This window comes from Stomoxys calcitrans, chromosome 2 (assembly GCF_963082655.1).
Source record: "Stomoxys calcitrans chromosome 2, idStoCalc2.1, whole genome shotgun sequence".
Taxonomy (NCBI): Eukaryota; Metazoa; Arthropoda; class Insecta; order Diptera; family Muscidae; genus Stomoxys; species Stomoxys calcitrans.
In genome coordinates, this window is record NC_081553.1 from 226,609,685 (window position 1) to 226,636,893 (window position 27,209).

Consider the following 27,209-nt stretch of genomic DNA (forward strand, 5'->3'; position numbering starts at 1 on the left):
TTTGACTTTAAATTTCCCGTCAAATTATTTTGTTATACTATAAAGGTCAAAACAGAATGAGCGCGTTGAGGAGCATTGAAAAATGCGACTCGCAAAAGTTAAACAATTTTTAACTCTCTCTTCTTCGATGTCCTCACAGCTTCTGCAAAAGTCGTTGCTAGCAACCTTCAAGTCTGTCAGCATGTTTTCCGATTAGACAGTGACCTGCCATAACGGACACAATGATTGAGACGTCTGTTCTAGCCAATGACAGCAAAGCATTAGACCTCTTCAAGTCTAGATTAGACCACATAGTTTGGAATGCTTACAGCCCCCTCTTTGTAACCATCTATCATTTGTTCTCCTTCGGGCCTGGTCATGAAAACATATCGCTAGAGGCATACACACAGATTCCAGTATCCTTGGAATGTCTAGGTAGTCTCCCAAACCCATCCGCTTTACAATTCCCTGGGATATAACTGGCCCGGCACCCAGAACAGGTGAATTTTGAACTGTTCAGCCATCTCGTTGAGAGATCTTCGACAGTCGAGGGCGGTTTTTGTGTTCAGAAATACATTATCCAGGGTAAATCCCTGGCTGTCTGAGAAGATATTTATGACATTATATCTTAGCCATTCCATCACTTCCTTCCACTTGCAAGGATCTCCGCTTGATACACCCTGCAGTGATAGGGTAACCTTTTCGATATGACCAGTTCTAGATTTTTAGAGTACACCCCCAAAGCACACCTGGTCGTTTAGTTTGAAACCATCCGTATAGAAGTCCATATAACTTCTGTTACCAGGGATATCATAGTTCCAATAGGTTCTGTCAGGAATAGTGGTAAAGTAATCTTTATCAAAAAGCAGCTCAAGTAGGGTGTAATCCACACTGCCTGGAACATCGCATATTGTATCAAAGATAATACAGTGTCTTAACCTCACGACTGTGGTCGCTGCAATTTGGGTAGCCACAATGTCTAGAGGCATAAGATGTAGCATTAAATTCAGTGCATCAGATGGTGTCGTCCTCAGTACGGCTGTGATGTACAAACAAGCCATCCTTTGAATTCGGTGCAGTATTGATCAGTAGGTGTACTTTTGAAGCGCCGACCACCAGATCACAACAGCATATAGCATTATAGGTCTGACAACTGCAGTATATGTATGGCAGGCGGTCTGAATCCCCAACTTTTAACAATGGCTGTCTTGGAGGTATATAGGGAGGCACCACAGATTGACACTCGCTATCAAGCGTCAAATTTGAACATTTTCTAACTTTTCTCAACATTTTTTAACTTTTTTTCTGTTTCGACCTTAACATTTCTTACATAAAACCAAATAAGTATTTTACCACAAACAAAATAACATTGGGTTTTTATTTACGTCACATAATGACTAATTGATATTAAAGAAAAGTGAAACCTAGCACAAACCCGAATATCGATGTCGTCGGCATTGGCCAGCAGGATATTAAATACATCAAACGATAAGATATGATGGATTTACCAGGTCTGAAACCGCATGGATAAGATCCAGTTATCGCACTCTATACTCTAGAGTATATTTTTATACGATGGAAGAAGACTTTCCTATGTAATAAGCACATACTGCCTTTCCCGCTTTCTGTGCACTGAGCGCGTAGTATGCCGGGGTTGCAATCATCGGGTATGTGTTCTAGCCAGAACGCTTAGATGAGCTGTTGCATACGCCTCATCAGCGGGACAAGTATTCTTTCCATGGCTCACTATCTATATCTGTTGTCAGGTTTCCTTATTTATATCTGAGGGAGGATGTGCCCGTTCCAAAGCCGATGGTTTTTGATGCTTTGGTATTGATTAAGCACATCATCCCATCCTATAATGGAGCATATAAAATACATTACAAAAGCATCAATTTTAACATGTTTGCAAATTTTTATTATTATCACTGTGAATGAACAATGATTATTATGACTGTGAATGAACAAAGATTATTATGACTGTGAATGAACAAAGTTTAGTATGACTGTGAATGAACATTGAAAACACTGTGAAAGAACAACGAAAGTGATTTAGCTAGTTTTAAAATTTATTTATTTAAAAAAAACACACACACAATTTTAAAGTGCATGATTTAACCTCTGTGGTTGTACTGTATAAATATAATTTCCAAAAAATTATACAAGGTGCACCAGAGAAATTTAAAAGATCAATAAAAAAAGTATTTTATTATTGTTTTAATTTTTTTATTTGAGTATATAACAGGGTTTTTTTATTTAATGGCTGATACTATGTTCGTTTTTCGTGATTACTTTTTTGTAAATAATAGTTTTGAAGCAAAAAATCTTGCTGATTTTATTCAGTAGGACCTTCCTCATTACTTATGAAAAAATATTCATAAAAGTATGATATTTTCATAGATATTTTTGTAGTGTTTCAAAAAAGTAACCGTGTACAAATTTTGTGTTTTCAACTGTGAAAAACGAAAATAGTACTAGCCTAAAGGCGCAATCACACGATAACACATGTCATATGAGCTTTCACTTTCTTATTCATAAGAAACAGTGTACGTCAAATACGAATAGAGCGCGCTCTTATCGGCATGTATTCTCATATGTATTGTACTTTTTTTTACTGACATGTGTCTACATGAATGTTCGATGAACTAGAAGCTCTATTTAATCGAAAAAGTTGCATATTTATTCCTAAATCCATTTGTTATTAAATTTTTCGTACGTATCACACGATGTGTACAACTTGTTGAAGCTTGTTTATTTGCTATTTTTGAAATTACATATCTTCTTAATAAAAAAAAAATGATTGAAATTTTTGAATTATTTATTTATTTATTTATTTATTTGATGAATACCTACACAACAAGATAAAAAATCTTATAATTATAGTGCAGGCTTATAAGAACAGTCATATATCCTTTGAAAAAAATAATAATAAAAATAATATAAAAATTTTTAAGGAAATATAAAAGAAATGTAAAAAAAATTTTTTGAATATTAATGATGGAAATACAAATTATTGAGAAAAATAATAAATTAAAATAGTTTTCACTTTAAGGAAGAAGTTAACAATGTTTAAAAGGAGAGAAAAAAAGAGAAAAAAAAGAGAAAAACAATTTTTGAATAATTAGTTACTAAGAAGAATAAAAAGTCTTTTCTTAAAGTCTGACGCGTTGCTGATGTTTTGGATTTCGTGGGGAATGGTATTCCAAAGACGTATGGTACTCGTATAAAATTGCCATTTAGATACTAGACTCCTTCTTCGAAAAGGTACAAGTTTTCTACCCCTTCTAGATCGGGCGAATACTAATTTGTCGTAGAGGAAATTGGGTGTTTGTGTCACAATGATCTTATGCAGGAATTGTAGAGATCTGATTCTGAGTAAATTGTCAAAACTACAGCCATAAAGGGAATTCGCCATGGTGGAAATATGTTGATTTCTTCTTACACCATAGACATACCGAATAATGCTGTTAAAAACTACATTCAATTTCCGTTGGCTTAGTGAATCGCAGTTCGCAAACAGTTCACAGCCATAGATCAAACCAGGAATTAGAAACATCTTCGCTAATAGAGTCCGAACCTCAATAGGTGTATAAGAGTGTGTGATCCACAGTGTACGCAGCTTTGCATATGTCTGCCCTGCTATAGCATTCACATGATTAGACCAAGTCAATGAGCTATTAAAAATTACACCTAAATTCTTCGCACTAGACACAATATCAATCTTCTGACTATTTATAGTGACATCCAAGTCTCGTAGAGTAAATCTTTTACTCTTGTGAAAAACAATAATTTTCGATTTATGAGGATTCAGAAATAAACCATTTGCTGTGGCCCAGTTATAAACACGTGAAAGGTCCTGGTTGAGTTTTGTAACGCATTCACCAATATCATCAACAGAACCGCTAAGAAACAACTGAACGTCATCAGCATACATGATGATCTGACTGTGGACTAGCTGGCTTGGAAGATCGTTTGCGTAAAGTGAAAAAAGAAGCGGACCTATTATAGAGCCTTGGGGAACCCCCTTGGGCACTATTATTGACTCTGATATGGCATCTCCTACGTACACTGACTGCTGCCGATTACTGAGATACGATTGAAAAAGCTTTATAGAAGTATCACTGAACTTGAAGAATCTTCTGAGCTTCATATATAGATTACGATGATCAACCGAGTCGAAAGCCTTTGAATGGTCAAGAAGGACGAGAAAACTAACATTACCATCATCAATTTTACTCCTTATCGATTCCGAAACTTCAACTAATGCACTAACGCAACTATAATGAGCTCGAAACCCGGTTTGTCTATCAGATAACAGCGATTCCCTTTGGAGATATTCAGACATTTGTCTATGTAAAATCTTTTCGAAAACTTTCGAGAGGTAGCATAATATCGAAATCGGACGAAAATCGCCATTGGATTTAGGGATAGGAATTATCTTTGATCGTTTCCAGATACTCGGATATCTACTGGAGATTAGAATTGAGTTAAAGAGATGAGTAAAATAAGGTAGTAGGTAAGGAATCAGTATTTTAATAAATCTTGGGTCAATACCATCAAGACCAATGGCATTAGACTTCACTGACATAAGACTATGTATAACTTCATCGTGCGATACACATCTAAACTCAAAACTGCAGTCAACATGTGTGTTGTCCACTACCCTATTAGTGACTTGATAGAAAGTGGTGTCTATATCCAAGGTCGGAATATTAACAAAAGATCTATTCAATTCGTTGATATCTCCATGGTAGGTAGAAATCGCCTTGGATTTACCAACTCCGATATCATTTATAACCTTCCACTTGCTTCTCGTGTCTAACGCCGAATAATATTTGGATGAAAAATATCGTAACTTTGCATCATTAATAACTTTATTAACCTTATTCCTGGCCGTGCGAAATTCTTCCTGAAGTTCAGGAGTCTTAAAACGTTTCCACCTAGAGTAGGCTAGGTCCCTATTTCTAATGAAATTTCTAATAGTGGAATTAAACCAAGGCTTAGTGTTTGAGCTTTTCATTTTCGTTTTAATAGGGACTGTTGTATCATAGATACGAAGAATGTTTTCTTGAAGAAAGCTCAATTTATCATCAACAGATATAAGTCCATATATTTCATGCCAATCGACTTCCTGAATCCTCTCATCTAAAGCAGAATAGTTCAAGTTCCTGAAATCGCGGTACGAAAACTTCTCCACTTTCTCCGACAAGGTGAAATTGTAAGCTAGATAAATCAAATCGTGTTTCGAGAAACAAGGAGCAGATATTTGTTCATTAAGTAAAATATTGGAGGCATTATTTACAAAGAATAAATCTAAAAGGGTATTAACAGTTGAAGAGAAATGAGTAGGGTTTGTAGTATTAGTAGGGTAGAGACCCAGTGTCAACATATTGTCCGTTAAAAGCGAGTCTACAAGAATATTGGAATTAAAGTCTCCAGTTATGACAACGTCACTATATCCCAATGTCACGGACTCTAAGACGTTATGTATTTGATCCAAATCTATCGTATTGTTTGGCCGGTAAAAACAACCAATCAAAATTTTCCTCGAGTTACTTGAAAGTTCAACGAAAATATACTCCGTCTGATCCTCAGGATTAGATCTCAACCGCAGTTTAGCTTTCAGAGCGTTCCTTGCATAGATGGCAACACCACCTCCACGACGTTCTCGATCCGATCTGAAAACCGTGTATCCTTTCAAGTTTATCAAGCTATCGGGTATAGCACTGTGTAGCCAAGTCTCCGAAAGACATATAATATCAATTTCCCCATTCTCAAATATATATTTAAACTCATCCACTTTGTTTACTATACTTTGGGAATTTATGTGACAAAATTTCAAACCATCTCTTTGTTTTGCTAGTATGCGCAGTAAATTTCGAGTTACGTCTTTGGAATATCTATCAAAATTAATCATGTGTGTCACAGAGAGGCAAACAAAAGTAAAGAGTAACATCAGCATCGCGTTTGAAAGAGAATGTCCCTGTTTGTATTGGCCAAAAAATATAAATATGATAAATAAAATTATAAGAAAAACAAATTAAAAAACTCTTTGGAATATTAAGTTGTAAATTCGATAATACATACAAAATCAGGAAGATTATAAACAAGCGTACTATAAGTCTAGCTATGAATTTCTGCATGAGGTATTTCTTCCAAAGCACGTAAGTTATCAATAATTTTCGGATGAAAAATGCATATCGGCTCGTTGCTATCAAAGCGTTTAATATAAGCAAGTCCTCGAAATGTGTATGCAGACTTGACAAGGCCTTTCTTTTTCAGATGAATCGCATCTTGCAGGAACTTGTAATTCATATTGGACAGATTTTCATTTATATAATATTGTGATGTAGATCTGAAACCAATAGAATTCAGTAGTAACATATTATTGTGTATCTTTTTATAGCCAGAAACAGATTTTAGGAAAAAGTTTTTGTCGTATGGTGACATGAACTTTATTAATATTACGCCATCCGGTGAATTGAGGTTTTTTGTATTATTTCTATTTTGAAGGCGATGGATTGTTTTTATGCGAGGTACAGCTATATTTATAGATTCGCATATGTTGGCAAATACGTCGAATAAGTTTTCTTCAGTTTGAAAAGGAATTCCGTTTACTCTTATTTCACATGCAACAGTTGCATTCTCTTGCCTTAAGAGTTGAATTCTTAAATCATCTATTTCGGCTTTAGTGTGCTGAATCTCCCCGGCGACTTTTTCTAGGTTAGATACGCGAGTGTTGACATCATCCAAATTGGTTCTCAACTCTGACAACTTCTGTTCGAATTCGTTTATGATTCGGGTTTCTGTCTCCTTCAGCATGGTTTTAAATTGACATACCAATTTGTCGCTTAACTTAGTAAAGCGCTCATCAAGCATCTGTACCATTCTGAAAGGAGAATCGGATAAGCGAGGAGTTTTTGATAGGTTTCCGATGGAGGAGCGATTAATAAAGCTCTCTCTATCACGTTTCGGTGCCCTTGAATCTTTTACTACTACATCGTTATCAACCATGATATTTGCCTGAGTAACATCAAAATCGTTTGATTCCATCATTATAAAGAAAAAAAAAAAAAGCAGGCAGTAAAATGGTACGAGCTAGGGTTGGGCAAACAGCTGTTCACAGGGTGATTCGTTTTCAAACAAAGTTTTGAATGTAGGGTTTGAAAAAAAAAAAAAAATTATTGCGTGCTTTTAGGCGTTAACTTAATTAATGTCATTTGTATTATATATGTATCTGCTCTTTTTCTATTGACACTTGTCATTCACTCTCACTGAAAAATGTTCTATTGTTTTGTTTTGATTTGTAATTGTTGTTGTAGTTTCACTTGGATTCTTTTATTTGATAATTTTTCTGTACAAATAAATAGAAATTGTACAGAAACAAACGTTTGCACAGAGTTTCTATGAGTGTTTATAGACACAGGGTGTACTATTTTATATATTTGGGCTATTTATTTCTTGTCACAGTGGTTTTGAACGTAATTTTGAGTGATTTTTATAAGAGCTATGAATAACACGTCTGCTCGATTCCGATTATTTTGCCGACTCCAATTAATTTTTTAATTGAATCAATTAAAAATTTAATTGAAAATATACAAACGTTATACTAAAATGTTTGCGAAAAAAACGATGTATAGAGCGCACCTTGTATAGAGCGCACGGAAAATATTGTTTTCCGAATTATAAAAGAAAGAAAAGCGAGGTTGTAACTTTATAAATTTCACACACTAAGGGAAGTATGCCCAACAGAAAAATATTTACCTACAATATGTTTTAATATGATGGTTCCTAAAGAAACCGAAATGCCATTAATATGTATATTGTGATCATTAATAATATTAGAATTGCGCCTAGAAATTTCAAAAAGGTAGTCGAAGGACTGTTTGTTTGGGATTTTATCTTCTACACATTAAGAGTATTTATCAACATTTTGAACAGCTAGACTTTTTCAAAAACGGACAGTTATAACAGTGCTCTCGAGTCTAAGTTTCCGATTCCGTTGAAAAATGATTGAAAAACTTACTGCCTAGACCACTAACAGTGTTTTCTTTTGACTCTACATTCGTGCGCCAATTAAAAAAAATGCTGTTTTTCCGCTATAAAATCAGCTGTTTTCAAAGAATGGGCGAAAGAAAAAAAAAAGTTGGTCGTTATTGTTTAGTTGGAAAACATTAAATATTCTACCACATTAGGTCTGTTCGCGTACTTTTCCAGTAAAAATTTGCAGGATAGTAAGAGCCATTTTATTCTCTTTAAAAAAATTGCAAGCAAAAGTACGCAAAACTTCCAGTGAAAGATTGCAGAAAAACATTTTTATTTTGGTTGGTTATTTATTTTATTAAGTGAACCAACGAACGAATCAAATTACGGCCAGGAAAGAGTTAGCACAGAAGCTCTCGACGGCGAATGCCCGCTGCTCACTAGATCAGAGAATGATGGCAACTGACTGGAGAGAAAAACAAACTTAGGGACTTCCCACCCCAGATGCCCCCCTCCCCGACCAACTCGCCACTCTGGAGTTTTTTCAAAGAAGTAAGTTTCTTTGGTGCAACTTGTACAAAAGAAAACAGGGCTATTGTGTGTTTACAGGAAATCAAAATTGCCAAATGTCTATGCTTCGATTTTAATATCGATTTTTCCAATAATCGATTATTCGAAAATCGACTTAGATCTCTAGTAGAGGTGTGCATGTGAGTCGTGAGTAGTCGTGTCACGCGTGAGACCACCTTCACTAAGGCAACTTGGCTTACATGATGCACTTATAAGGCAAGGTCATGCGAACAGCTGAGTAGAATTTTTTTAATTTTGTTTTGATTTTGCAATAAATCTACATGTAATTAAATGCTCTCGAGATGGTCTGAATAAACTCTGCTTCTATACTCTTGTCTTTTACTTTTTGTGTTCTGACAAAGAAAAAGTCCGTCGAATTTCGCAATAATTTATGAAATGTCAAAGTGGTTTTAGAAATAAACAAGTTTTAACAACTTTTCTTATTCAAATGTGTTTCATTTTAGTATTTTCATCATTATTACACTGTTTTGTTGCTTATGTGTGTAATATTGGGTCAAGTAGAAATTCTTTTTAAGATTTTAGAAAAAAATCAGCTGTGTTATAAGTCCTTTGACATTTAGATTTACTGCAAAATCAAAACATATATAAAAAAATTTTACTCAGATGTTCGCATGACCTCACCTGATAAGTGCATCCTGAAACACATGTGAAGAAGATACATTTATAAAACAACGTTTATATCCATGGCGAAACAATTAAAGGTGGACTCATTTGTACAACAACCACAAATCATAAGGTGCAATTCGCCATCTGGCCATCAAGCTGATCGACGTTTTGCCAACACACATAAAGAAATTTGTGAAAATTGTGTGTGCATACGTGTGCGTACATGAGCAGAGAAAATGCTTCTCGCAGATAACAACAAAGAGAATTCAAACAAAAATCTGTCATCTTAATACCGTGGAAGCTGGCAGGCTGTTAACAGCTGTTCACTTGAGACCACCTTTTTAAATCCGCCTTGGCGTATAATGCCACATGGCATTTATCAAGGTAGATTCTTTGGGGGTAGATTTTTGTTGTTGACTCTATCTCTTAATTGTACCATGGTTACTAATATAATGTTTTATGCCATATTCCTCACTATAAGAAGAGTACCACTTTTTCGCCAATTTTTTCCAAATTTTCGACGACGTTTGTAAAAAAAAAATATTCGCTTCATGGAAAAATGGTTTCTTAACCGCAATTTGCAAGTTTTTCGTGTGTCGTGCGTGAGTAAAATTTTTGTCTCATGAGTGAAAAATCACTCACGTACACATCTCTAATCTCCAGTTTGTTGTTTTCATTTTAGGCATTTGTTGTTGGGCATTTTAATAAATCCCAACTTTTAATTGATAATTTTGTTTGTATCGAAAACAAAATAATAAATGTGTAATATTAAGAAATATGTGTGGAAAACTCGTAGCACCCCATTAAAGCGGAAAAATAAGTGATGCTTTGCCTCCAGAAAAGATCATAGATTCCGAATAGATGTGTCCAATTTGATGGATTTTTTTAAGGCTTATACGGGATGGTGACTCAAAAACTGTTATAATGTGAATATGCCTAATCTTGACTAAACTGTGTCCTGGAATCACATTGCACTTGTATCGAAAATGTCCAATATAAAAAGTGTGAATTTCTATGATTTATGCCGTGTGTGCACAACAACAGCAACAATGGAAAAGATTGATATATTCTCTGCTGAAGGCAAATCAAAAAATTTGAACAGCAAAATGAATGAATGTTTACCAATATTGGTGAGTTATTCCCTATGAGGGAAAATGTCTCCGGTCTGAAAACTTTAATGTAAACTCTTCATTGTAGGTCGAGGAGACGGACCGCTTGCCCAAGGTTATATGTCAACAATGCGTCAATTTATTGGACAACTTTACAGAGTTTCGAAACATTTGTCGAAATTCTCAAATTATGTTAAACTCATGCCTAGAATCTTCTGAAAATGGTGGCGGTGGTAAAGTTTTAATTAAGGACATCATAACTTCAGGCGGCAAAAGCACTAGTGTACTTAATAATGTAACCAACTCACTGGCGATTCAACAGTCAGCAGCGCCAATTTTTTCGCAGACGCATCAACAAATACCCATACAACCGCCTCCAATTTTTTCATTGCAAGGATCCAATCTTGTGGCACAAACTATGCCAACTACCATACAAAATCAAGATTTGAATGCAATAATGCAAGCAGTTGCCATGCAGGTAGGAGACAATAAAATTAGTTTTTATAAAATACATGATTCCAATTGAAACTATAATTTTGTAGTCAAGTGAAAACTCGATTAAGCCAGAAAAACCATCAATTCCTCAATACACCATTACGGTGGACAATTCTGCTCAGCAGTCTTTGTTGCAGCAACAAACGAATCAAACCTCATTTCAAGCTGCTAAGGAAAAAGAAACAAAGAATACGTAAGTTTGTAGTTTATGTGTTTTTGGGATTCCTCGCAAGCTAAAACATTTATGATCTTCATTTTATTAGTGCTTTGGAAGAATTTTTAAAGCTAAAGCCCAATATAAAGGTAACACCAATATCAAAAAAACCAGGGCAACAGGAACAACTGCTACAGCAGCAGCAGCAGCAGCAGCAACAACAACAACAACAACAACAACAACAACAGCAGCAGCACCACCAGCAGCAACAGGAGCAAATGGTACAACTGCAACTACAGCAATTGCAGCAACAACTACAATTGTTAACATCGCAGTTGCAACCTCAGCAAATCACAATCACTGCTCCACCATTGCAGACTCCCATCAATTCAACAATTTCTGCATCAGATAATAATACAGCAATGTCCACGTCCGATGCCGAAGATTCAAGTCCTTCGAAAAACAAAAAGCCAAAATTTAATTTTATACTAACACAACCACAGCCTACAATGCCGGCGAATAGTGCAACAACTCTTTCGGCCACTTTGCCGCAGCTTGTTAATCCATCTCAGATTCAATTTCAACTGCAGCCTACGTTACAGCAACCCAATACCACGGCAACATTGTTGTCAAACTTGGCTCCGCTGTTGCAACCACAAACACAACACATAAATGCCCTTCTGCAGAGTCAGTCTCTGGCCCAAAGTGCACCGAGTTTCCTGCCTATAACCATAAAAGATGAAAATACCGATCAACAATATGTGGCCCATATAGATGCTAAGAATTTCCTTTTGCCCACGACATATCAGCTACAAATGAAGGTGCGTGTGTATGAAAATCTAATTCTGTTTGCATTAGTCTAAAATAAAACATTTTTTAATTGCAGTTACAACCACAAATAACGGGCCAGCAAATTATGCAACTGGCACCAACATTACAACTCACTACAAATCCTTCTTTTCCTGGTGTAACTTCTCTTAATAGCAATATTTCTTCGCTGAACAGTAACAGCCAATCTCTGCCGGTACAGATTGCCTCAACACAAATACAACAACAACAACCTTTAATAAGCAAGCAACACATAATAACGACGACAAATCAACAACCATCCACAGAATCTAATCCTCCGCTATTGAAACAACCCACATCGGCTAAAAATATAGAAATCACTTCACAACAAATCATCAATCCAGGCAATATAAAACAGGAACCGCAAACAACGTCAGATGCAGAGCAGAACCAGAAAAGCACCGAGTCGGGCGAAAACATCAGTCGTCCAAAATATAAATTAGCCCAATCGGCTGGTGGCAATTCCATTGAAATTACACCCACCACAAGTTTCACACAGAAAATAATGCAACAAGTACAGGAACAGCAACAACAAAAGCATCAGCAAAAAGTCTTAACTGCCGCTGCAGCTGTAACACAGCACGGTGGCATAACAGTTCAACGTATAAATGCCAAAACAAATCAAAATGCTGCACCCGCATCGAATGAAACCCATGTGCAATCTTCTAAACCCGCCAATCCGCAGTCATCACAGGCAAACTTGCCAAAATTGCCCATTCTGAATAAAAATAACATTACAATAAGTCGTGTCGTCTCCATAAATCAGCCGGGACAAAACAAACAGCCTATGCCGAATAACAATCAAACCATAAAAGTAACACCCAAAACGATAGGGAGTACAACAACAAATGTGAAAACTGTAACCCAAATACAAAAGCCGCGTCAATCTTTGCCAACAACTCAACAAAAGCCACCACAACAAACTAAATCTCTGGCTAATACAGCGCCGGCGGCAAAACAGCAGCCAAACCAGTTTCAAACACAAAAATCCCAGGTCCTGTCCAATATTCCCAACACAACCGTAAGATTTTCGCCGACGAAAAAAATCATGAAGAAAATAGAAAAACCTCCAGCACCCGAAGCCGCTAATCCTGTCGAACAAAATACTAGTAGTACAACACATTCAAATGTTAGCCTCATTGAGGAACCCCTCCATGGACCGGATATTGTGGATAATAGATCCCTAACGGACACGGGCCAAAATGCCATTCAGAATAATAATATAGAGTGTTCTCAATGCGGCCGTGCCTTTAAAAAGAAAGAGCATCTAACGCAACACTTAAAACTGCATACTGGCATACGACCATTTAAGTGCAATGAAGAAGGTTGTCCCAAGGCATTTCATCGAAAGGAACATCTGTTACGACATTTGGTGTCGCATTCCGGAAAAAAGATGTTCAGCTGTGACATATGTCAAAAGCCATTTTCACGCAAAGACAATCTAAGCAAGCACAGAAAGTAAGTAGAAAATATAACCTATTGAAAGTTCCCCCAAAGGTAGCTTGCCGATGATCGCTACTCCAAGTTATTTTTATTTTTCCAAATTAGTCTCGTAATAAAAACTATTTTTGCTACAAATATAAGGAATCTATAGGCTCTATCGACGAGAAGGCTTTCGTTAGCTGTGGATTCTTAACTTTGAATTAGTATTGTATCACCAACAGTATTTAAGTTTCGCATTGATACCTGCTGAGCTTAGGTAACAGTTATGAAAAGACATTCCTTAGGAAGCGTTTCGCACATCGCGAAGGAGTTAGTTTTTAGGCCTAGACTATCCACTCGATATTGCTGATTTTCCGCGAGTGCAGTTGCAGCTACACCTACAGAGCATTCTACTATTCGTAAGCTCTCAGGAGACCTTTCCTTGATAACGATAAACACCATGTGGTGGTCATATGTAGTTATAACGAGAAGCTCAGCTAAGAGCTACCGGCCGCGTCCACAGGTTGTGGTTAGAGGGATGCTTCGTATACGGAGTAGCTGCAACTGCAGTCACGGACAATCAGCGGTATCGAGTGGAGAGTCTCAGTGAGAGACCGGGCGGCACCGTCCCTTGCTTAAATACTGAGTGTCTATGATGCTCGATATGACAAGGCGAGTTTTTTTTTTGGCGCCATATCGGTCCATATTTTGATATAGCTGCCATATAAACCGATTTTGAATCTTGACTTCTTGAGCTTCTAGAGGGCGCAATTCTTATCCTTTTTGCCTGAAATTTTGCACGTAGTGTTTTGGTATCCGACAACTGTGCCAAATATGGTTCAAATCGGTTGAAAACCTGATATAGCTGTCATATAAACCGACCTTGGGTCTTGACTTCTAGAGCTTCTAGAAGACCCAAGTGCAGTGCGACATCTCTTTGGAGAGAAGTTTAACATGACATAGTACCTCACAAATGTTGCCAGCATTAGGAGGGGAAAACCACCGCTGAAAAATTTTTCTGATGGTCTCGCCAGGATTCGAACCCAGGCGCTCAGCGTCATAGGCGGACATGCTAATCTCTGCGCTACGGTGGCCTAATAAAAAGTATATGAGCAAAATTTCAAGCGCTTAGCTTTACTCCTTCTCGGAGAGGGTGTATGCCCCTTTATGGTAACTCAAAAATTTGGGGTCACATAATCGTGGGGGACACCCTACCCCAAAACTCACCTAATTGGACATGTTTACCGATGGGAGCAATAGGGGTATCGATTGAAAGGTATTTAAGAGAAGAGTACAAATTTGATATAACAATTTGATCTCTAATGCCGGCCTGCCCCTCCCCCAAAACCGCACAAAATTGACATGTTTTCCGATTGGAACAATATGGGTATCAACTGAAAGGTATTTGGAAGTTGAATACGAAATACAAATTTGGTGTCAAGTCCCAGGTGGGACCCCCCACCCCGAGATTATGCCTCCAATGGATATGCACACCGAACGGGACCATGTGCGAGTCAAGCGAAAGGTATTTGAGGGTACAATAAGACAAATTTTGATGAATAGCCGGAGGCTCGCCCCACACCAAAATTATGCCCCAAATGGGCATGTATACAAAACGGGAAAATATGGGATTCTTATGACAGGTACATGGTACATTATTTGGAAATTAAGTACGAATGTATACTATTTCAAATTTGGACCATGTCAAAAGAGGGCCGCAAGTACTTACGAAACACAAATTTGAAGTTTGCACATAGACTGGTTGGGGGCGCTTGTGAATTTAGATAAATGGGAGTAATCTGAGAACATGCCGCAAGCAGAATTAAGCTCTCAATGTCATGCTGTTTGCTTCGTTTGCTTTTTCCAAATATTCAATATTATAAATGCACGAATATAGGGTTTCGGGAGTCTTATGCTCCAACATTATTTCTCTATTTTATTTCTTTTCTCTTTACTGTAAATTTTAATTTTTTCTGCAGAACTGCTTGTTTTGAAGAAAAATAAAAAAAATTAACGACACCTATCAGCTGGAGCTTTGCTATTAAATTTTGGGAGAAATTAAATTCCTCTGTTATTTTTATCCTCTTATAACAGGGTTGCCACCTTTACCTTCTTTGGCTTACTTTTCAGAATTCTTTAATGCTATTGATATGCTCCCTGTTATTCAAATACCCTCAATAAATTTTTTGTTTGTTTTTGTTTTTTAAGAATTCATGGTGAAACCAACACAAACAATTATGACTGTGAGATTTGCCACAAATCGTTTGTTGTAAAGGCCTACTACATACAGCACAAACTATTGCATAAAACAAAGGCCTTGCCACTACTCGAGGAGGTAAATATAAATAACTTTAGAAAAGAGACAAAAAAAATTATAATTAATTCACCTTTTTATATTTTTTTTTTATAGAATCATAAACCTGAGGAGGTTGAAGAGACAAATGAAGATGATGACCACAGCGAGGAAAAGGAAACACAAAATACAAGCGATTATCAAAATCAGGCATCGATTGTTGCCCAAGCTGCTGCGGCCATTTCTCAGCAACAGGAACAATTGCAAAAACAGCAGCAACAGCAGCAACAGACTTTGCAGCTGGTACAGCAACAACTACAGCAATTGCAAGGCCAACCACAAATAATGCAATTGCAACTACCCTCATCGATGGTCACCACACAAAGCGGCAATACCATAACCATACAGACCTCCACCGATCCCAATGCAAATACTTTAAAAGCCCATGAAACTACAGTGTTAAATCTTCCCGCCACTTCACTTGCTAATTTTGTTCAATTGTCACAAGCTCAATTTGTTAATCCTGCAACGGGTCAAATAATGGGACATTTAAAAATAGAAAAATGATCAAATAGTAGCTAAAACTTGTGAGTTTAAGCTCAAGTCCATCGTCGGTCAATAGTTTGTACCATATTCTCAATTTTGTATAATCTCTGCCCGCTCCAGTCGGACACATCGATGTAAGTTAGACATTTTTTTTATTTCACTTTGTGCTGTTTTACTTGTACATACAATATTTTATTTAAATATTTCTAATTAAGAATAAGTTTTAAATTTTATATATTCTAGGTTAACTTTCAGCATCAAATTTTGTGTAATTTTCTGTTAAATTCGTGTTTGTTTTTGTTTGTTCTTACTAATTGCCCTTTTGTTTAACTTTGAATAGTTTTCTGTGAATTTTAAATACAGGGATGGCCAGCCAATTTATTTAATGCCATAAAAAAAGGCTACTACATTAATAGGTCGATTATGGATTGCAACCCCACTTCAGTTGAGTTTCCAACGGACAAATTTCTTATAGGAATGTCCATTTCTGGATTTAATTGCATACGTTTTTTATAATTTATTTAGTTGTTGAACGTTCAAAACACTGATATCGAATGATATCAACTTAATATTAATTTTTATTTCCTGGCAACGCAACTATACTTGGGTTGCCATCCAAAATCGATTCCTAAGAGTGTTCGCGTACTTCAAAATTCGTACCAAAAGGAGAGAGCGGGAGAGTGCGTAGGTTAGATTAGGTTGAAAAGAGGTTGCAGATATTAATACGCTCCATGCCACTATGGACATACACCTAAGCCAGTAATCGGCTTGTTATGCGCTCTTAAAACTAAAAAAGTAACCTCTAAAAAGAAAATTTTAAGTTAGGAATTCCGTGCTACTCACAAAATCCTTTATTGTTTTCAATACCACTCCCCTAAGTTGGTTCATGTCTGGTATTTTCTCCCCTCCTAAGTGCCGGTATCTGGTAGACGCGAAAGCCGGGCAATGACAAAGGAAAAGCTCCAACGTCTCATCATTTTCCCCGTATGCCCTACATATGCTATCACTTGCCGCACCGATTTTACATAAGTAAGCTCGTAGTCCTATGTGCCCCGTTATGATACCAATAGCTATACTGACCTCCTTCTTACTTCCTTTCAGTAATAGCCTCGTCTTCTCACGATCTGGATCCCACAATAGGATTTTCGCCGATCGTTTCGCTGTTCCACAATGTTTCATGCGCATTCGTCGCACACTCCCTTAACTCGTACTGCGTCGACCCAAAAGGCTTCGGTTTAATCGAGTTTATTGATGGCAGTCCTCTGGCCTTCACCGCCAAATCGTCTGCTCTTTCATTCCCCCTTACTCCGTTATGGCCCGGAACACAAACGATGAGGATTTTGCCATCCTCAGAAAAGGGAGAGTTCTTGAAATTTCTAATGGCAGTTTTCATCCAGGCAGAAATTTGCATGAGCGAACAGCTGTGGTATGAAAACCAGCTGATTATTTCATATATTTCAGATAAATAGTAAGAGGGGGGTAAAGACTGTTCTTACTCTCCTGTAAATTTTTACTGAAAAAATTTTCCTAAAAAAGTACTCCAACTATTATGTTGCGATATATTTATTAAGAGAATGAGTTAATTTTCTCGTGAGCCGTGATTTTCTTGTCGTGAGTCGTGATCAATGCCATTATCACGATTTCAATTGCCAACAACGAATTGGTATTCAGTCTTGTGTTTGGACATCGCTCATGAACAACGGGACACACAATAAATTCGTGCCAGGTGCATATCTATAATTCCTACAAGGTAGCGACATAAAGAGTTTCCAACTTAAGGCTGGTACTATATTAGTTTTTCGCCATATTTTTTCCGATTACTTTTTTGAGATAATAGATTTTAAAGCAAAAAACTTGCTGATTCCGTTCAGTGGGACATTCCCACTGAAGAATACCTACTTCTTATACGTCGAATCTCCTGTCAACTACATCTATTGTTATGAGAAAATGCATCGGATGAGCCGTCATACACATATAGCGAATATCTATATACCACACATAAGTATTGGCACAAACATAAATTTTTAATTTGACCTGCTATTTTTAAGCCCCGTCTCCCAGTCTACTCAAAAAAGAATGTCCGAAAATACCAATGTTGTTACTTAACTAATGCAGGAATTTTTATTCCGAATTTTTTTTTTAAACTTTTTTATATTTTATTTAACAAGAAAATAACGCAATTTCATCGTACAAAAGTATTGGCGCACTTATATTTATATCTTAAATATCTAAAAATTGTAGTCTAATTAGTACTTTGTTGGCAAGCCCTTTTGTTTGATCAATACCTCCAAATGGTTTGGCATGGAATGCACTAATTTTTTCATAGTTTCCTTCCCTATTTTTTGCCATTCTTCTATAAGTGCCTGCCTAAGTTCGGACTTATTGGAAATGGACCGCCTTTTTACACGTCTATCCAGTTCCTTCCACAAATGCTCAATGGGGTTGAGGTCTGGAGATTGCGGAAGATGTGGCAGGACATGTGCGATATTCATTATTAGCCACATACGCACATCATGCGCAGAATGTTTGGGGTTATTGTCCTGTTGAAATGTAAATGACCTCGGTAGATTCTGCTTGTCCGCGCTTTTTTACATTTTCCTTTAAAATATTTAAATATACTTTTTTGTCCATAATGCCATCTATGAAGACCAGTTCACCGACCTCCGCAGACGACATGCAACCCCATACCATAACTCCTCCTCTACCGTGTTTGACTGTAGGTGCAAGATTTTTTTTCATATGGCGTATTGGGCTTTTTCCATACAGTAGAGTGGCCATCAGAACGGAACAGAGCGTAGGCTAGGCGCTCCTTCTGGTTATTTAAAGAAATAAGTGACTTACGCACTGTAATCGACCTCATAAACCACTCTTCTGACCGTTTTTTTTGGGTCCTTTTGAATTTCTCACACTATCTTTTGACGCTGCCGGTCACTTAAAACTCTAGGGCGCCCAGAGCGGTTTGGGTTTTGTAAATTAGATTCTCCTTCAAACCTGTTGACGACGCTTCGAATTGTAAAACGGCTTCTGTTCATCATTTGGCCGATCTCAGCAAACGATTTTCCTTGGCTGTGAAGGTGGATTATAATTTTTCGCTTAGATACAGTCGTTTCTTTTAGCTTTGAGGCCATTTTTTGTATTTTCTGCATTTAATTTTATTCTTTTAACACAAAACTTAAACAACACTGTTGATAATTTTATGAACCAATTGCAGAGAATTTAGCAACACGGTAGACAATTTTAGCAACCAATATTTTTGCAAAAAGAGTTGCCAACTGGCAAAAATTAGGAAAAAAGCAGAACATGTAAGTGTGCCAATATTTTTGTGGGATTAAATCGCGTTATTTTTTGTTAATATAAAAAAGTTTATATAAAAATTTTTGGAATAAAAATTTCGGCATTGGTTAAGTAACAACATGGGTTCTTTCGGGAAAAATTTTGTTTTTGAGTAGACTGGGAGACGGGGCTGAAAATAGCGGCCAAATTAAAAATTGATGGTTGTGTCAAAACTTATGTATGGCACTGTACATACAGCCATAGAAGCATCCATCGTTACATACAGCACAAAACAATTTGAACATTTCAAGATTTTTATATACATTATTTATTTGACTTTCCTTTATTTATTGTTTTTCATTAAACATTTTGTTTATAATGATCGTAAAGTAGTACATGCAAATACATATTGGTGTGTTTGAAATCTTATTAGGTGTATACTGGTTTAAGAAAATTGATGTGGATATACATTTCTAAGGCATTTTAATTACTCACCTTACTTAAAGAAACCTGTTCTTTGCGAGCATAGACGTATTGATTTTTGCATCCAATTTTCTTACTATTGATAAAGGAATTTGATCATGGAAATCCATGATGCCCGCAGTCTGTTGCATGTCTACGCAAGTGATCTAAATCGATGTTGCCAGGGATTAGAAGAAAATCAATTTATCATATTCAAGGATTTACGTTGTAAAGCTTATAAAATATTGTACACATCCAGGATAACCTTCTGTAAGCACGGTAGGAGTCAACATTTTTAATCATGCTCGACTCGCTAAACACTCACGACATTAATCCCGACTCACGGTGGAAAAAATATTTTTCCTTGAAGCGAATATTTTTTTCATGCATCTCAAATCATTTGGTATTTTAATGAAAAAACGCGAACTTTTCGTTTTTAAGCAACTGTAGACTTTTCCAATAGTGACATTATATATATGACCTTTATTTACAATTAGAGTATATTAAATGTAATATATTTAATATACTCCAAATATGACCAATAGTAAACTGTTCAGTATGAACATAGGTCATCAACAAGTTCTCTCCATCGAGCTTAATCGCTGGCCAAAGCCTTGGCTTGATTCCACGACAATGGGTTGATTCCAACTCTCTTTTCATACAGCGGATCCATGTGTTTTTCGGGCGTGCCCTCCTTCTAGAACATTTCTCGCTATCATTGCGCGGTCGATGTAGGATATGACCCAACCAAGTCCATTTTCTCTTGCGGAGTACTATAAACAGAGTACTCTTTTTTCGTCTACGTTTTCTCCAACGTTTCGCCGACGTTTTCTTAAATGGAGTTTGACAGCATTCCGCCTGAAAAGCTGAACATAATTCTCAGCTTAAGGTGTTATGGTTGGCGTTGCAAACAACGCATTTGCTGTTCGAGGGATACTAGTTGCGTGTAGAAGCCGTACACAGGCATTTGAAGCTAAACAAACCGTTTGCATTGATGGCATGGCGAAACAATTAAAGGTGGTCTCATTTGTACAACAACCACATATCATATGGTGCAATCCGCCATCTTGCCATCAAGCCGGTCCACGTTTTGACAACACACGCAAAGAAATTTGCGCGCGTTAGAATATGCTTTTGCAGAGAATATGCGAGAAAGAAGATGACAACAAAGAGAATGCAAACAAAAATCTGACATCTTAATACCGTCAAACCTGGCCGGCTGTTAACAGCTGTTTGCGTGAGACCATCTTTCTTTTCAAATGCAACCCTTTGGTACGCTAGATGTTGGGCAAATTAGTATTGGTTTGTTATAATTAACAGATTTGTAGAGATCAAATGATTTACCCCTCGGAAGGAAGCACATTTTGACTAACGATCGGATAATTGTAACATTCTGTGGGCGTACTTTCGCCACACGAACTTTTGAATCTTGCTCAGTGATGAACTTTTTGAATCTTGCTCAGTGAAGAACTTAACTCAACGAAGATTGTTTTATAGATGGACACTAAAATTCGTTAAAATTTTCAAATTATTTGAAATTTTCACAAGTTTTTACTGAGTTTCTTTCGTGTACTATATTTTCCGGCAGAAAATAGCGCGAAATATTAAAAGCGGTCAAATTTTAAAAGTGTGCTAAACTTGAATCGATCTTAAACTTGAATCGCACATCACTCATTAAGATGTTTAGCCTGTTTCTAAATGTAATGTTTGCAGCTACCATCAGATGTTTGTTAAAACCCAGCATTTTCTTCAAATAATTAGAGAAAAAGAGTAAAGTTTGATGTCCATTAAACATCTAGCACCTCTAGTTATTTTCCTAGTTAAATGAGTGGTTTTTGTCTTTTCATTTGCCGTTAAGTTCCATTAACTCTTTTCTTCGAACTATTTAAATGGTTTCTTATTTTTGGTGTGTCGCCTTTTATTTATTTGATTGATCCGGATTTAATGGCTCGACCATCTGTTTTCCTTTTATAAAATCAGCTGACGAGATCCTTAAATACGGCGTTTTGCAAACAAAGTGCGTCAAGAAAAAATCATCAATGATCATCAGATGTTGCTTTTGTCGAATGAAAAGCGATGAATTTATGAATCCATTTTTTAATTAAACAACTGGTTTTCATAAAACAGCTGTTCGATACTACAATTTTCTGCTGGGAAAAAGCCTCTAGTTGAAATTGCATGCTCTCAATTACAAAATTTTCAAAATTTTGCTTGCTCTCCCGCTCTTTTCTGCTGGCATATAAAGTACGCGAAAGACCTCCAGTAACAATTTGTGAAAATTTAGCGCCGCAATGCAGAGGTTAGCATGTTCGCCTGTGACGCTGAACGCCTGAGTTCGAATCCTGACGAGAACATCAGCGGTGTTTATCCCCTCCTAATGTTGGCGACATTTCCCCAAAAGGGGTTGCACTGCGGCATGCTGTTCGCACTCGACTATAAAAAGGAGGCTCCGCAAAAACCGACGATAACTGATGATCAGTTTCTTGTGTAATGGTACTATGAGACGATAGCACGAAACTTCGTCTCCGTTCGGTTATGTTTTTTTTTGAATGATACTAATTGTACTTGTCTTTTTGTTCGTTTACCATATATTTAAAAAAAAACATTTTTGGAAATAACTTCTCAAAAATATATAAAAACTAATACAATAACAAGTTATTGGCGAAAAATAAATATTGGTGCAAAAGGAAGCCACCCTTACTATTCGTTTTGCAAGTGAGTTTCTAAAGTGTAAATACAATTTACATTTCTTTTAATACATTAAAGGGCATCTTATGTTAATGTTTTTTTTTTGTTTTTTGTGTTAATACATATTATTTATAAAACTCCTCGCGTGTAAATATTTCATGTATTATTTATGCATATTTAAATTCACATAAATATATGTTTTGTATTATTTGTCCAACATTTTTCATTTAGAATACTTATGCGCTAACTATTTTTATATTAAAATTATTACAATAATATTAAGTAATTGTAGCTGCCAGCAGTTGTATAAGAAAGCATCTCCGGGAAACACTGGGTAAATGTCGAAACATTTTTTTTTCAATCTGTAAATGAGATTTTGCAAAACAAAACATAGTATAAGAAAATGCCATTAATGTTAATATTTAAGTTTTAATAATTATATCTATTGGTTAGTAAGCGCAAAAAACATCAATTGCAAAATATAATTAACAAGTAAAAAATAATTACTATTTTGCAAAAAAACAAAAAAATCGTTTTAATCGTCAAAAAGTTTCTAATTATACAAGAGGAATTAAGTCTTTCCAGTATCGTAATAAAACCTGCGTTAAAGATGCAACATGTCCCAAGTACTACGATTGGATTCACATTGAGGATTGCAACACTATCAGGTTTTATGTTTTGATTCGGCATTGTTCCAAGATAAAGGGTGATTTTTTTGAGGTTAGGATTTTCATGCATTAGTATTTGACAGATCACGTGGGATTTCAGACATGGTGTCAAAGAGAAAGATGCTCAGTATGCTTTGACATTTCATCATGAATAGACTTACTAACGAGCAACGCTTGCAAATCATTGAATTTTATTACCAAAATCAGTGTTCGGTTCGAAATGTGTTCATTCACCGTAACGTTGCGTCCAACAGCATCTTTGAAAAAATACGGTCCAATGATTCCACCAGCGTACAAACCACACCAAACAGTGCATTTTTCGGGATGCATGGGCAGTTCTTGAACGGCTTCTGGTTGCTCTTCACTCCAAATGCGGCAATTTTGCTTATTTACGTAGCCATTCAACCAGAAATGAGCCTCATCGCTGAACAAAATTTGTCAAAATTTGAACACATTTCGAACCGAACACAGATTTTGGTAATAAAATTCAATGATTTGCAAGCGTTGCTCGTTAGTAAGTCTATTCATGATGAAATGTTAAAGCATATTGAGCATCTTTCTCTTTGACACTATGTCTGAAATCCCACGTGATCTGTCAAATACTAATGCATGAAAATCCTAACCTCAAAAAAATCACCCTTTATATTCATTTACAGGTAGTGACAGTTGCCCAACAACAAAATATTGAGTGCAATATCTGTCAAAATCAGTGATTAGTGCAACTCTGATTTTGTGTATGTAACTAGTTGGCGCCATTTTTCGTTTTTTGTGTGAGTTAATGTACTATAATACACACACCCAACCAAAACTCGTTGACAGATAGTGTACTTCGCGAGAAAAAATTGTACTCAGCTGTTTACGGTACACTACCTGATAATTATGTCATGGATTAGTGCAACTCTGATTTTGTCTACGTTGTGCCATGGTTTTTAATTATAATACACACACACACACAACGCCAAAACTCGTTGACAGATAATGCATTTCGCGAGAAAAAATTGTACTCAGCTGTTTACGGTAAACTACCTGGTAATAATGTCATGCATTGGTCGAACATTTTTTGCTTTGCGTATTTGCGACCGAAAGTTAGAATAGAAGAAAAAAATGATATTGTATTCTAATGCAAACATGTTGTGTCTTTTACTTTGGTCATTTGCGATCCCGTAAATCACGCTAAAAATTATTCTTAAATATATTATTGATAATTAAAGGCTATTTGATGAAAAGATTTGATATTAATTAACGCATAGAGTGCGAGTGAGAGAGAGGTAGAGAGAAAGAAGCAGAACATAAATCTATGCGGGATTTAGGGTCTAATTACATACATATATATACATAGCTCCAGGTCACTCGGACCTGAGCTGGTACGAGGGTTTCTTTTTATATTTTTGACATACGAGCGCTATTTGTGTGGTTTACAGTTAATTAAAAGATTCAACTCACCCAAAAAATGGATTTAAAACGCGAACATTTTCGTGCGATTATTTTTAACAATTTTCGACGTGGATTAACGCAACAACAGTGCATCGATGAACTTAATTCAATTTTTGGCGATGAAACTCCATTAAGAGCCAGCGTTTGTCGATGGTATGAATTTTCGAGGTACGAATTCAACCGAGGTCGTAGTTCACTCCAAGACGAATTTCGTGAAGGTCGTCCAACATCAGTTGTCCCAGAAACAATTGATGCTATGCAAGGTCTTCATGTGATATATCGTGAGATTGAGACAACCTTAGGCATTAGTGGGACCAGCATACATTTAATATTACATAAACATTTGACCGTCAAAAAAATGTGTTCGGGTTGGATCCCACACAATTTGTCAATAACTCAAAAAGGCTAGTGTCGATTGGTCGAAAGAAATGCTCCAAAAAGACGAAACAACTTTCCTTTACAGCACTCAAAACATCGATTTAATGAGTCATCCATCGTATGGTCGTAAAAGAAGTTAGAGGTCAACGTTTTATGACACCTGAAGAAGCCGTTTATGCTTTCAGAATGCATGTTTTGGAGATACCTCAATCAGAGTGGCAAAAGTGCTTCGACAATTGGTTCAAACGCATGCATAAGTGTATAGGTCTTAATGGGGAATATTTTGAAACACAACAAAGTGATTTTCGATGCTAAATATTTGTTTTTGTGTTCTCCATTTATTCTCATGTGTTTTTTCAAATGTGAAAAAAGTCGAGTGTTACATACAAAAAATTTTGTATGAACAAGTAAAAGCGTGCTAAGTGCGGCCGAGACGAATCTTATATACCCTCCACCATGGATCGCATTAACAAGTTCTTTGCGCGGTGTCTCTTCTAGGCAAACAAAGAATAATGAATAAGATCTGTTATGTTATTGAAGCTATATCAAGTTTTAGTTCGATTCGGACCATAAATGAATTGAATGCTGAACGTTGTAGAAGTCATTGTGTAATATTTCAGTCCATTCGGATAAGAATTGCGCCTTGTAGGGGCCCAAGAAGCAAAATCGGGAGATCGGTTTATATGGGAGCCGTATCAAGCTATAGATCGATTCAGACCATATTGGGTACGTATATTGAAGGTCATGGGAGAAGCGTGGTAAAAATTTTTTGCCAAGTCGGATGAGAATTGCGCCCCCTACAGGCCCAAGAATTCAAGATCCCAGATCGATTTGAACCATGCGTGCAAAATTCAGTCAAATCGGACGATAATTGCGCCCTCTAGAGGCTTAAGAAATCAAGACCCTATAACGGTTTATATGGCAGCTATATCAAAACATGGACCGATTTGGCCCATTTACAATCCCTAACGACCTACACTAATAGAAAGTATTTGTGCAAAATTTCAAGAGCCTAGCTTTACTCCTTCGAAAGTTAGTATGCTTTCGACAGACAGACGGGCGGACGGACGGACAGATGGACGGACGGACATGGCTAGTTCTACAAAGTCATGACGATCAAGAATATACTTTATGGGGCCTTCGACGCATATTTCGAGGTATTACAAACAGAATGACGAAATTGGTATACCCCCATCCACATGGGCACATGTTTGTAAAATACATTCGGATTAGAGCGCGTTAACATCTAGCGAAAACATCAGACGAAAATGTGAGCTTTGGTTATCAAAGTATTTCTAATTATACAATACAATAGGAATTTTCTGCTTGATCTTCCTAATATCGTAAAAAATCAGAGCTAAAGATGCAACGTGTTCCAAGTATTCCAGTGGGATTCACATTGAGGATTGCAACATCTTGAGGTTTTTTCTTTTGATTCGGGCATTGGTTCTAACATTTTATCGTATTTTGTTTGTGTATTTGCGACCGCAAATTAGAATAAAAAAAACGATCTCTTTGTTGTTATCTTCTTTCTCGCATATTCTCTGCTCATGTGCGCGCACTTTCTGCACGCGTACACACCCCGCCATCTTTTTGACAAGATGGAGATTTCACCATATGGTTTTTATGTTGTTGTTCAAATAAGACAACCTTTCAATAATTCAGCCATGCTAGTATTCGAACACGCGTTCAGCGTCATGTGCTGGTGGCCTACCGAAGTTGCTGTCCGTCTTTTGTCCCACACCCAGGTTAAATGAACTAAACACCTAAAATGTTAAAATTTCAATATGTTATTCCAGATGAAGTAAGCCTACCTTCACGTATTACAGCGGCCATTCTCGCTTTCATCCATTCTACATTGAGCCGGAAACCTATGCTCTGTCACAGTTACTACAAGCTATTACATCCACACTGTGATCGTAATGCTTACCGTATGTGAGCGTCTGGGGATTCCGACACATTTATTCCACCAACAAGTTTGTGCAAAATTCTAAAGGACATTCCACCCTGATGCTGATGAACAGATGCGCATTGATTCTAATAAAATTAGCAAGAATATAGGTAAGTTCTTTGTTTTACTTTTATTATTACTTCATTATCACTTTATTCGTGGGATAAAATTAAGGTTATCATGTAGTTTTTAGGGGCGATAGCATACGTGATAACAATTTGGGGCGCAAATTCATTGATAAAAGTTCAACTCCTATTTATTAGCTTTTGAAGTATACGAGAGAAAAATCCTTCGTTATTATTTAGATGAGTTGGAGAAGTGGTTTGTA

The 27,209-nt window shown here is 36.6% G+C and overlaps 2 protein-coding genes across 5 annotated transcripts in view; one reads left to right on the forward strand and one right to left on the reverse strand.

The window, feature by feature from the left end:
- The first annotated feature begins 9,869 nt into the window (after nt 1-9,869).
- LOC106081018 (putative mediator of RNA polymerase II transcription subunit 26) lies at nt 9,870-26,908 on the forward strand. Of its 4 annotated transcripts, none has more exons than XR_009397411.1 (8): nt 9,870-10,289; nt 10,357-10,746; nt 10,811-10,956; nt 11,027-11,738; nt 11,804-13,224; nt 15,397-15,523; nt 15,599-16,161; nt 26,730-26,908. XR_009397411.1 is itself a non-coding variant. In XM_013242686.2 (7 exons), exons 1-7 carry the CDS (start codon nt 10,146-10,148, stop codon nt 16,046-16,048), a joined length of 3,390 nt encoding a protein of 1,129 aa, XP_013098140.2. In that variant the 5' UTR covers nt 9,870-10,145; the 3' UTR covers nt 16,049-16,705. The 4 variants fall into 4 exon arrangements, 1 of the variants encoding a protein (XP_013098140.2); XR_009397413.1 differs by having other exon boundaries at nt 26,760-26,908; XR_009397412.1 differs by lacking the exon at nt 26,730-26,908 and adding an exon at nt 16,271-16,705.
- LOC106081010 (uncharacterized) overlaps nt 22,335-27,209 on the reverse strand; it is a 32,965-nt gene continuing 28,090 nt past the window's right edge. Inside the window, exon 3 of the mRNA XM_059364037.1 lies at nt 22,335-22,812. The gene's annotated coding sequence lies outside the window, so the exon portion shown is untranslated. The remainder of the gene's footprint in view (nt 22,813-27,209) is intronic.

Excerpts from the sequence above, each read along its gene's own strand:
- LOC106081018 (XM_013242686.2), top strand. The coding sequence starts at position 10,146 with ATGTCCAATATAAAAAGTGTGAATTTCTATGATTTATGCCGTGTGTGC. Across the intron at positions 10,290-10,356 it reads ATGAATGTTTACCAATATTG|GTCGAGGAGACGGACCGCTT; the intron begins GTGAGTTATTCC and ends TCTTCATTGTAG. Across the intron at positions 15,524-15,598 it reads CCTTGCCACTACTCGAGGAG|AATCATAAACCTGAGGAGGT; the intron begins GTAAATATAAAT and ends TTTTTTTTATAG.